General features: G+C 38.4%; 1 protein-coding gene across 1 annotated transcript; it reads right to left on the bottom strand.

The window, feature by feature from the left end:
• Nucleotides 1–8,640: 8,640 nt before the first annotated feature.
• Nucleotides 8,641–9,036, bottom strand: LOC112418242 (uncharacterized mitochondrial protein AtMg00310-like). The gene has a single exon (XM_024774534.1). The coding sequence runs from the start codon at nucleotides 9,034–9,036 to the stop codon at nucleotides 8,641–8,643; it is 396 nt and encodes a 131-aa protein (XP_024630302.1).
• Nucleotides 9,037–12,910: the final 3,874 nt, after the last annotated feature.

Below are 12,910 nucleotides of genomic sequence, written 5' to 3'. Positions count from 1 at the left end.
ATGCTTTGCGGTCAGCCTACCATCCGTTGTGTGTTGCCAAACTAGCGCGTCTGCAAAAGGAGAGGTTGGCAACACCAATGTGTCCAAAACAGAAGCCACATGCGGCAGCAAGGCACCCGGGAAGTTTCATGCTCCATTGTTAATCACATCCGAAACTGTTCCAGAGAATAGGTCATGAATGTTCGGATCAACATGAAGAAGATCAAGAAGAGGCTCACCCATCCAGTTATCCGACCAAAGGTTAATATTTTCCCCGGTACCCACTATCCAAATAGAGTTAGAAACATTCGTGGGAATATGCATTTTGAAACTAGACCAAACTGAAGATTTCATATAACGCAAACAGGGTCTCCCATTGCGAAAATATTTGATCTTAAAAAGCGATGTCCACTGACAATCCGAAGCCAATAAATCCCACACCAATTTCAACATTAAAGATTCATTGATTAGTCTAGTTGATTGAATATCAAGGCCACCAGCAGCCCAAAGTCTACACATAATCTTCCAAGAGACCGTACAAATTTTTCGAGAGTGAATATCACAGCTCCAAATAAAGTTCTTTATCCAAGAATCCAGTAAACACAAAAGTCGGCGAGGCCACATATAAACATGAAAAGAGTACACCAACATACCATGAATAATTGATTTCACCAGTTGGACGCGACCCATAATGGAAAGTGAAATGCCTTTCCAAGTAGCAAGCTTTGTTTTAATTCTGTCAAGGATGGTGAGAAAAAAAGCGGACTTCGGCTTCCCTTTAAAAAGAGGACATCCCAGGTAGTTAAAAGGAATGAACCCTGCACTAAAACCAAGCAAGGCCGCAAGCATCTGAACCCGAGAGGTTGTCATGGAACCCGTAAAAAATTTGCTCTTTGAGTTATTCACAATCTGCCAGGACACGTTTGAATAATCTTGGAAAATATTCAACAGATAGCGAATGTTTTTCTTTGTAACTGTGCAAAAAATCATAATATCGTCCGCATATAAAATATGAGTAGGAAAAGTAATCCGTGCAGCATAAACCATAGGGGAGAGGCGGCCAGCAGAGTGAGTTGCAGAGATAGCACGACTGAGCACCTCCTCGTCAAGGCAAAAAAGAAGTGGGGACAAAGGATCGCCTTGACGAACCCCACGAGAACAAGAGAAGAACCCAACAGCCCTAGCGTTTACCAAAATAGATAGCCGGGCACATTGAATAATAGATAAAATCCAATGAGTGAAAATCGTAGAGAAACCAAATTGAGTAAGCACTGTAAGTAGAAAATTCCAATCCAAAGAGTCAAAAGCTTTCGCCACATTACCACCAAACTGTCGCTTGTCAATACAATTAATAGCCTCGGATGCCAGAATAACACAGTCTGAGATATGTCTGTGTTTAATGAACCCGCGCTGCTCAACAGATATAATACGCGTTGTGATAGACAACAACCTGTTTACAAGAATTTTTGTAATGATTTTAAACTGAAAGTTTGCAAGTGCAGTAGGTCGGAAGTCACCCATAGATTTTGCCCCTGGAAGTTTCGGAATTAGAACAATTAAATTGGAATTAACATTAGTCGCCAGAGAACCTGTGCTAAAAAAATTCTGAACCGAAAGTACCACATCAGCAGAAATAATGTCCCAAAATGTCTAGTAAAAATGCCCACCAAACCCGTCAGGACCCGGCGCACTATCACCATTAAGATCAAAAACCGCAGACTTTATTTCAGACATCATAGGTAAACGACATAATAAATCAGTCTCAGCCTCCGTAACCAATCTTGGAACCAATTGCTCTACCATATTATTAGCCCCACAATCATTATCAACGCTAAAAATAGACTGAAAATATGACACAACATGCTCCTCTATCTCAATTGGGTCCGAGATGACATTATCCCTATCATGAAGAATGGACATATGTTTAGAAACCGCACGTACCTCTGCCTTAAACGCTTGTTTTATATTCTTAATTTAAGTTGCAAATGGACCATTCCACAACCCCGAACATTTTTTAGACCAAGTCTCCAAAACAAGACGTCTGCAATCATCATGAGTAACCCAAGTCTTGAAAAATTTAAAAGGAACAGCCTGCCCATTATTAGCCTTATCAACAGAAAGTAAAATAGGATGGTGATCCGAGTGGTGACGAACCAGAGAAGTACAAGTAGTACGCTGCCAAAGATTCAACCAATCAATATTGCAAATAGCACGATCCAGATGGAGGGCTACATTCTCTAAACCGAGCCTCCCATTAGACCAAGTGAAAAATGAACCAAAGGAGGGAAGGTGGGATAATAAATTAGCATTTGACCAATGAAGAAAGTCCATACATGACAATGGAGGCGGAGGACGACGACCCCGCTTCTCATGGGCACCAAGAATAGCATTAAAATCTCCTAAGAAGAGCTAAGGTCCCGTATGTAACACCCCGTTTTCCCAACAAAAAAATATCTTAACATAAATCAGAGTAAACATCACAAGACGGGATATCATATTTCACATAATCTAAAATAGTTAAATAACAATTTAACTTCCAACAAAATATCTCAATCATCGCAGTGTAGTTAATTCAAAATCATAAATTGTCTTGGCACGCAGGCCCCATCATAATAACTCGAATAAATTCAGTTAAACAAATCAAGTCATACACGTCATAGTCAAATACGTAAAGGAAATGAAGCATGCATAACATAAACCCCATCCCGTTACGTATCAGAGCAACCTAAGACTCAGTGAGGCAAGGCCACTCACGACAGCACAACAACAACCTACGCTCGATCACCTGCAAGTTACTCATACGAAGAGCAACATTTCCAAGCAGAAGGGGTGAGATTTCACAAAACAATAATATTAATCAATATAATTCAACAATCGTAATTAACAACATAAACATCTTCAACACAAGCATCTTAAAACATCATAGCATCATAGATAATAATATATCAAGTATTCACTTCATTAAAGCATCATAAATCTCATAACATCTTAGCATCGACTCATGGGACTATGCAACTTAGACCTCTTATATGCATGTGGCACCAATTCAGGGTATGAGCCCCCAACATTATTTTAGTATTAATATACTTTCAGGGCATGAGCCCCCATCGTTATTTGAGCTAAAGCTCCATCGTGGTGAGTACAAAGCTCCAGGGCATGATCCCTTAACAAATGTATGCTAATGCATGGACTCAATCTCTTAAAACATCTTAATCATCATCTCATATATATCCAATAATTTGGAGGTTCAACATCATCTTAATCATCTTACATCGACTCATGCAACTTGGTTGAATAACAATAGCAACATAGGCAGATTACAACAACAATCATGATAATTATACAAATTCAATTCATCAACATCTTATGTATACAATTAATCTTCAAGTAATGCATAAACATTATAATACATCATATTCAACGCAAACATCTCATATCAGTTTCATAGATTGCAGTTAACTTCTTATATAGGTCTCATTACTACCTAAGGGTCCATCCCTAATCAATTCAAGCAATACAAATCACTACATTCTCACTTGCACTCAGTTTTGGAAGTGCTCGCGAGGCGAGAGCATTTGCTCGCCACGGCGAGTCCAAGCCAGAATCCCAACTAAAATTGTTCCAAGCTAAACCAGGTTCAATCTCAGTCTAAGTTATCATTTAATCTTTAATAAACATCTTTAGGCACTCAAAAGCATCTAAGGTTCAACTCAAAGGTCAAAAATACAGAATTCAACATGTTCTCTAGTCATGCTCGCTACGGCAAGTAAGGTTGTTTGTTGTGGCGAGCTACGACTTGTAACTCGCGAGGCGAAGGGAAATGGCTCGCGTGGCGAGCGATGAACTTCATCACTCGCGAGGCGAGGATCATCGCTCGCGAGGGCGAGCGATGAATATAGGCTCGGGCAGAATGCAGTTTTTCACGAAAATTCAACAACTCACATGGTTTGAAGCCTAATTTGATCATCAGAATTACATGGATTAATACTACTGAATCATTAGTCTCACCCTTACCTTATTAGATGAAAATCGCAGCTCTCCTTTTGGTCTTCTCCCTTCTATGGCTTTTTCCTCCTTTTCCCAAAGTTTGATCGTACGTACAAAGTGTTTCTAAAACCTAGGTTTTTCCTTTATATATCTCCTCCAAATATCTTATCTTATCTCTCTTTCTCCCCCTAAACTCTCTAAAATCTCAAAACAGCCCCTAACTAAATATTTTATTTTATTTTCAAATCTTATTTTATTACACAACAAAATAAGTATCATGTCCTCATAAAAATCGTCACATCACATAAATCATCTAAAACCATCGTAAATCATCTAAATCATCATAAATCACACATATATTATACAAATATAATATAACTCGTCTAGACTCAATTAAATAACTAATTAATTAAAAGTGAGCGTTACACCGTATGTCTACCAATCTCAAGAGTAAGATCAGCCCACAGATCACGACGAGTTAAATAATTGGTGCTTGCATAAACGGCCGCAACATAAACATTATTATTATCAACAGAGAGTTCCAAAATAATACATTGTGAAGAGACATAAATCACCGAAGGACTGATTGTGTTCCCCCATAAAGCCCACAGATTTGGAAGCACCGAGCCTCTATTATTCACACAATATTAGCTACCCCAATACTCCTCCAATACCAGTCCGGAATGCGGGAAACATCAATCATTGGTTCAGCAATAAAAAGTAATAAAGGCTTGTGCGTCAAAAATAATTTTTTTAATGTAACAAGAGTATCAGAGTTACCAATACCTCGAACATTCGAGTAGAAAATATTCATTGAGCAGGAGGTGAAGTGCCACCCTTGGAGTGGGTTTTGTACGGAGGTTTTCCATTAAACTGGTGTTTACGTAGCATTTGTTGTTGTTTCTTGGATAGCACCGGAATAAAAGGTGGATTTTCTGCTGCTTGTTTATCATACTCTTTGATTCTTTGCCACAAATCAAGATCTTGCTGAATCCGAGGATTGGTGTGTGTCATGCCCTCCTCTCGCTCGAGTGATGCACCGGAGACTCTCTCCCTAACTGTGCTTTGCTCATCGACGACAATAACAGGGATTTCCCCTTCCGAATTTTCAGAGTCTAAGCCCTCCCCATCCATATTCTCAGCAGCGCTGGTATTTGTAGCCTCATTTACTTCAGCCGACACTTCAGCGAAAATCAAAGGTATCTCAGATACTACCGGGGAAATATCAGCAGAGCCCGCAGGCATCCCGTTACCGTCAGCAGGTAACTCATGATCATTCGTAGCCAATGTCAGAACGGATTCAGTCACCTGAGGCAGTGTTCTTTGAGGAACATGATCCACCACATTTGCCAAAGCAAAACTAAAAGTATTATCTGATATATTCTTCGCTGTTTCCAGCACTTCAGTAGTCGCTTCCAACGCCGCAAAAGCATTTGAAGCACCTATTCCTGCAGGATTTGTTTGCAAAGGGACCCAAGCTGTCTTTTGCACCGAAGACTTTGTCTTCCCTTTATCAGGCTGAACAGCGGGCTTATTGGAATCCTTCTTTGGGTATAACCACTGGCAATTGGTCACATGATGTCCAAGATTATGACAATGCGTACAAAAGTCCGGCATCCATTCATAAACAACTTCGACAGGAAAGGAGAAACCCTCCCGCTCAACCAGAATTTCATAATACAACTTCTTAGAGCAATCCATATCCACCAATATTCGAGCATAGTGACCATAGAGTCTCTTGGATGTTGCGTTATCAATCGTCAACGGAGTGCCTATCGCACTTGCAATCTCCCGAAGAGTTCTGTCCATCCAATATTCTTGAGGGAGTTCAATCAGACGAATCCAAACTTGAGTGTGTGTATCTTTCTGTTTGTGCATATTAAAGTCTTTTCTCCACTCAAACAATCGCAAAATACCAGGTTTCAAAATAACTGTGCGCTTCGCCCACACGGAGCGCATATCAGCTTCGGAAGCAAAATAAAACTCGTAATAACCCCTCCCTAAAGAGAGCAGAGACCATGGTGCAGCCGTGTTCCAATGTTTCTGAAGGCGTTTATGAATCTCCGAGGAGGTATATGGTTTGTCTCCCTTGTTCAGTATCAACCTCCCGCGGAGGTTTCTCTTACAGTAATCAACTCCTTTTTCATAAACTGGCTGCGAAATTCGAATACTGAGTTGTTCACCTTTGAGCAATGGTTGTGGCAGCGAATCTTCATCTAGATGAGTCGGAGCCGTAGATGTCAGCACCTGGGCAAAGGAAGGTGCAGGAGTCTGTCGCACAGGAGGTGCTTGTGGCGGTGGCAGACATGGGGTTGGTGCAGGAACGGGTGCAGGAACGGCCAAGGGAGCCAACTCAGCCATTAATTTTAAGTTTTTTCAATGTTGTTCCCTTTCATACCATTTGTTTTATTCGACCTGTATTATTTTAAATTTCTTATATTTTTGTTGAGGTCTAACCACAAAAAATGTTGAAGTGTATACTGAGTTGAAAAATTACATGTTTATTAAACATTTTTAAATGATGTGGTGGTTTTTTTAAAGAAACATGTTCTTTGACATTTTTATTAGACTTTTTATTAGACATTTTTAAATGATGTGGCGGTTTTTCTTATTAGACATTTTCATATATAAGAATTCTTTTTCTTTTTCTTCTTAATATTTTGTTAATAATTATATTTTGAAAATTAAAGGAAAAATAGAAACAACGTGACATGCAAGAATAAATTGAGAAATTCAAGAAACAATCACATAAAAAAATGGTATTATCATTTACAAAAAAATGTAATATATGTATAAAATTTTAGAGTTTGGTGGGCATAGGACGGAGACTTCCCGGGATGCCAACATAGTTGAGATGTCGGTGTGGCCTCCTGATGTGTATCTTTCTCACTGCTTAGCACAAAAAAAAAAAAGGAGCAATTGAAATTAATGAGAGGATTTTGTGTAAAATGACAAACCATAATGACAGTATAACTGCAAATTAATTATTATAATCATTTGTTAACTTATTGTCCTTTATAATCCCTTAATAAAAATTATTGTCCTTTATTAAATAAATGAAATTATAATGATCTTAAAAATGAATCATAGAACAAATCATTAGCCATTAAATGATTGTAGGAAAACTCCTAATCATTTATAATAATAGATAAATATAATATTAATTCTTGACCAAAATAATAATAATATTAATTAATAAAAAAGGTGTTTTAATATTGAAAATTGGTGTTTGAATTTCAATATTCATTTTATTTATTTATTTATTTTTCATTACTTTTTATTTTGCAGCATGATCGTGGGCATGTTGATCATATTTCATCATCCAATGATCATGCTGTTGAATTTAAATACTGCATAATTTTCTGAAAGTTAATTTTGGTTTAATCTTTTGTTTTTTTTTTTAAGAGCAAATAAATTATATCATTTCATTAAAAATCAAGTCGGAAATACATGTTGGGATATCATCAAAGACCTGGAAGCTAGTACTACATGTGGCTGCCTTAGCTAAAGTATGAGCAACCTCATTTGCTTGCCTCCTAATAAACTCGACATGAGAGTTTGTTAAATATTCATTACAGAAGCTTAAACTACTACCCATAATGGAGCCAAACTCGGTGACATCTCCACTACCTTTGTTGAAATAATCAGCTACTCTTTTTGAGTCAACCTCGAAATCAACATTTGAGAGTTGAAGTTCATGTATCCACCGAATCGCATGATTTAAAGCCAGGGCCTCCCCAACATCGACAGAGCAGGTCGGAGTGAACCACATGATTTTAAAACGGACATGGTTCCCATCCGAGTCTCGGATACACATACCAAAACCTACCTTGTTTGTTGTGTTGGGAAAGGAGGCATCGATATTACACTTATATCTGCCTCTTGTTGGTTTCTCCCATTTGAAATTGGCATTGACGTTGAAGTTTGAAGAACTCGGAGCGGAGGCTGAAGTGTTTGAGTTTATGTGCACTTGCTTGCGGTTTGCATTCCTCCACCCTTCAAGAAGATGCTTTGCTCTTTCAATAATGGTAATATTTGAATCAGACACTTGCTGCCATAACTTGAGATTTCTAGCTTTCCAGATGCTCCACATGATAGTGACATTTATCTCAATTTGAGTTGATGACAACCTTTGCAACAAGTTGAAAATAATATCAGGGGCATTGTCAAATTGGTTTAGTAAAGGAGAGATTAAGTGCCACAAATTAGTTGTTTGCCAAATATCAGCTGCAGTTGGGCAATGAAAGAGAATATGATAGCTATCTTCATGAGGGTCTTCACACCTAACACAATCCGACGGACAATTAACACCCCTACTTTGCAGCTTCACCCTTGTTGGAAAACAGTCTCTGCAAATTCTCCACACTAAATTCTTAACCTTGGGGGGCACTTTCAATCTCCAGATGCCACTCCAATACCCAGGTCTACGTAGATGGTCATTGTTTATGACATCTTCGATACAAGTGCGATAGGCGCTTCTAACTGAGTAGCACCCATTTTTCTCTGCCTTCCATATCATTTTGTCCATTTTAAACCTGATGATGTAATGGCGTATTTAAAATATCCTTAGCCGTATCATCCGCAAACAACTGACGGATCAATGGTTCGTTCCAGACTTTAGCCTCTTGATCAATTAAGGGTCCTACAGAAAAAGCTTGAAGTGCTACCATATCATCACCCACAAGGGGGAATACTGGATCCTGAACCAATCCATGGTTCACTAATAATAGGAATGTCAAAGCCTGTGCCAATTTTCCATCTAGCTCCTTGACGGACCACCACCTTGGCGCTGAGGATACTATGCCACACAAAACTAGGGTTATGCCCCAGTTTAGTCTCTAGATAGGAACTGTTCGGATAGTATCTAGCTTTGAAGATTCTTGAGACGAGACTTTCCGTATTTGTTTGCAACTGCCAACCCTGTTTACCAAGCATTGCCACATTAAAAGCTTCCAGATCTTTGAATCCCATCCCTCCATCATTCTTGTGAACAGAGAGCTTTTCCCAGGATAGCCAGTTTAAACCTTTATTTCTTGAGCCACCATGACCCCACCAAAAAGCGTTCATCATTTTTTCTATTTCCTCTAATAGAATGTTTGGTAATCTAAAGATGCTCATGACATAAGATGGAATAGCTTGAAGAACAGATTTGATCATAACCTCCCTCCCAGCTTTAGACAAACATTTGCTGCTCCAACTACTAATTCTTTGCCACACTCTATCCTTGATAAAGCTGAAAGTTGCTTTTTTGCTTTGTCTTACCATTGCTAGTCCCTAAGACCGCTCTAACCCCCAATATATTGGTGATAGATTGTTGTAATGGATCTTCAACATTTCTGCTATAAAATATTTCAGACTTGGGAAGACTAACAACTTGTCCTGAAGCTTCTTCATATTGATTCAAAATCTGCTTCATTATATTTGCCTGTTGGACCTCCGCTTGAAAAAACAAAAAACAATCATCGACGAATAGTAAATGAGACACTCTTGGGGCTGAACGACATACACGAACACCTTGAAGATCACCTCTATTTTCAACATTCCTGATTACCGCAGACAAGCCTTCAGCGCAAAGTATAAAGAGATATGGGGACAATGGGTCACCTTGTCGTAGTCCACCACCTGGAATGATAGGGCCAACCATCTCTTTATTCACAATAACAGAATAGTCAACTGTTTCTACACACATCATAATCCATTGGATCCATTTATCCAAGAATCCCATTTTGAACACGACATCTTTGAGATAAGCCCAATCAATTCTATCATAAGTTTTACTGATGTCCAGCTTCAGCGCCACACTTTTATCTTTTCCTTTTGTCTTTGTCTTCATATGATGAACCAATTCTATAGCAACTAAAGCATTATCCAGAATGGATCTCCCATGAACGAAAGCTGACTTTGAGTCAGCAATGCATTTATGTAATATTTTCTTCAGACGATTTGCCAGAACCTTTGACAAAAGCTTGTAAAGGACATTACACAACGCAATGGGTCTCCAATCCTTCATTGTTTTTTTTTCTGTGCCTTTTGGAATTAAGGCTATGTTTGTAGAGTTCAAAGATGGAGGAAAATGTCCTTCATTCATCCATTGGTAACATTCATTGAAGATATCATTACTGCAAACTAACCAGAAGTGCTGATAGAATCCAGGATTGAATGAATCCATCAGGACCCGGACATTTGTCAGGCTGCATGTAAAACATTGCTTCTTTAAATTCTTCTATGCAAAAGGGAGCTGTTAGTTGAGCATTATCCTTGTAACGCCCATTTCGAATTATTTAATTATCTAATTGAGTCTAGAAATTATTTAGATCAGTTTATATTATATTTATATAATATATGTGTGATTTATATGATTTATATGATTGAGGTGGTTTTTATGATTTTATGAGGAATTGTGACTTATTTTATTGTTAAATAAAATAAGATTTGAAAATAAAATAAATATTGAGTTTAGGGGCTGTTTTGAGATTTTAGAGAGTTTTGGGGGAGAAAGAGAAATAAGATAAAATAATTGGAGGAGGTATAAATAGGGAAACCCTAGTTTAGAAAAAAGAAACAGTACGTACGATCAATTTTGGAGAAAAGGGAGAAAAAGCCAAGAGAAGAGGGAGAAGACCTAGAGGCTGCGATTTTCATTTTTTAAGGTAAGGGTGAGACTAACTTTGCAATTTTATTAAGTCTATGAATCAGCGGTTGCATTTGACATGAATTAGGATGAGTTTAAGTAGAATCGAAAATTAGGTCAAATTGATAGAATTGATGATTAAACGGTGAAAACTTGTTAGATTGATGTAGAAACTATTCCTAGACCTTAGATAATGTGTAGGATGAATTCTGGAATCAATGTTAGGCTTAAAACCATGAGAAAAGATGAATTTTCGTGAAAACTGCACTTCTGCCCGAGCCAACATTCATCGCTCGCCCTCGCGAACAATGATTCTCGCCTCGCGAAGGATGAAGTTCATCGCTCGCCTCGCGAACCATTTTCCCTCGCCTCGCGAGTTGCACGTCGCAGCTCACCATCGCGAACTGATGAACTCGCCTAGCGAGCTGGACCAGAGAGCATGCAAGATTTCGTATTTTTGACTTTTAAGTTGAACCGTAGATGCTTTTGAGTGCCTTAATATGTCTAATAATGATTAGGAAAGAATGTAGGATGAGATTGAACCTGGAATTAAACTTGTAGGATTCTGACCTGAACTCGCCACGGAGAGCAGAGGCTCTCGCCTCGCGAGTGACCCTGAAACAGAGTGACTTGTTAGATTTTGCGACCTTTGTTGCACGAGTTGTCGAGAGTTGACTCGTTGGGTAGGATTAAGACTTAATAATAAGGTTAATTATAATCTGTGAAGCTGTATAAGATATGTTGTTGATGATTATGATGTGATATAATATTTATGCATTACTTGAAGAATATTTTTATACATAAGATGTTGATGAATTGAAATTGATATTATTATGTCATGTTGTTTTGTATACTGCCTATGTTGCTCTTGTTATTTAACTAAGCTGCATGAGTCAGTCTAAGTTGTTGAAGATGATGATGTTCCAAATTATTGGACTAATATAAGAGGTTGTCGAATCAAGTTGTTTTAAGAGGTCTAGTCCATGCATTAACATTCATTGTTGGGGGCTTGATGCCCTGGAGCTTTGTACTCACCACGTTGGAGCATTAGCTCAAATTAGCGATGGGGGCTTGATGCCCTGGAAGTATATTAATACTCAAATAGCGATGGGGGCTTGATGCCCTGTATTGGTACCACATTCATATAAGAGGTCTAAGTTGCATAATTGCATTTGTCGAGTCGATGATGATAAAATGATTAAGTTGTGATTATTATGAATGAAGTGAATTAAGATATATTATTATCAATGTTGTATAAAAAGATGTTTTATGCTGTTAAATATAATTCTTGAATTATATGCTTAATATTATTGTTTTGTGAAATCTCACCCCTTCTGCTTGGAAATGTTGCTCTTCGTATGAGTAACTTGCAGGTGATCCAGAGTAGGTTGCTGTTTGTGCTGTCGTGAGTGGCCTTGCCTCACTGAGTCTTAGGTTGCTCTGATACATAACGGGATGGGGTCTTTGATTGCATGCTTCTATTCCTTTATGTATTGACTTTTGAAATTATGATTAATGTTAATGAACTGAATTTATGACATGTTTGATTAGGCCTGCGTGCCAAGACAATTTATGAAGTTGAATTTAATTCCGCTGCTTTTATGTTGAAGTTATGTTGAACGATAAATTATTATATATCTATTTTGATATTTTTAAGAAGTGTGATATCCCGTTTCATGATGTTTTACTCTGATTATTGTTGAAATTTTTATGTTTGGAAAACGGGGTGTTATAATTGGTATCAGAGCAGGTCGGTCCGTCCAGCCAATTAGAAGAGTCGTGTCGAGTTTTACTAATAGTTATATTACTATCTTATGTTGTTGTTACTTGATGTGTAGAAACTAAGAGATGGCCAGGAGAGATGATGCTGCGTTAGCTGCTGCACTACAAGTCGTAGCTCAAGCTGTGGGACAACAGCCTAATGCAAATGCTGCTGCGAATACTGAGACGAGGATGCTAGAGACTTTTCTGAGGAATCATCCTCCTACTTTTAATGGAAGATATGACCCTGATGGAGCCCAGACGTGGCTCAAGGAGATTGAGAGAGTGTTCCGTGTGATGCAGTGTTCAGAGGTTCAGAAGGTGCGTTTTGGTACGCACATGCTAGCTGAGGAAGCTGATGATTAGTGGGTGAGTCTTCTACCTACCCTAGAGCAAGATGGTGCTATTGTGACTTGGGCTGTGTTTAGGAGGGAGTTCCTAAGAAAATACTTTCCGGAAGATGTTCGCGGGAAGAAAGAGATCGAATTCCAAGAGCTGAAGCAAGCAAACATGTCTGTGACTGAGCATGCTGCCAAGTTTGTGGAATTGGCA

The sequence above is a fragment of the Medicago truncatula genome, chromosome 2 (genome assembly GCF_003473485.1).
Source record: "Medicago truncatula cultivar Jemalong A17 chromosome 2, MtrunA17r5.0-ANR, whole genome shotgun sequence".
Lineage (NCBI taxonomy): Eukaryota > Viridiplantae > Streptophyta > Magnoliopsida > Fabales > Fabaceae > Medicago > Medicago truncatula.
This window is presented reverse-complemented; position numbering and strand designations above follow the sequence as displayed.

What these genes read in the sequence shown, in the direction of transcription:
- LOC112418242 (XM_024774534.1), bottom strand. Translation starts at nt 9,036, where the DNA reads ATGATGAACGCTTTTTGGTGGGGTCATGGTGGCTCAAGAAATAAAGGT.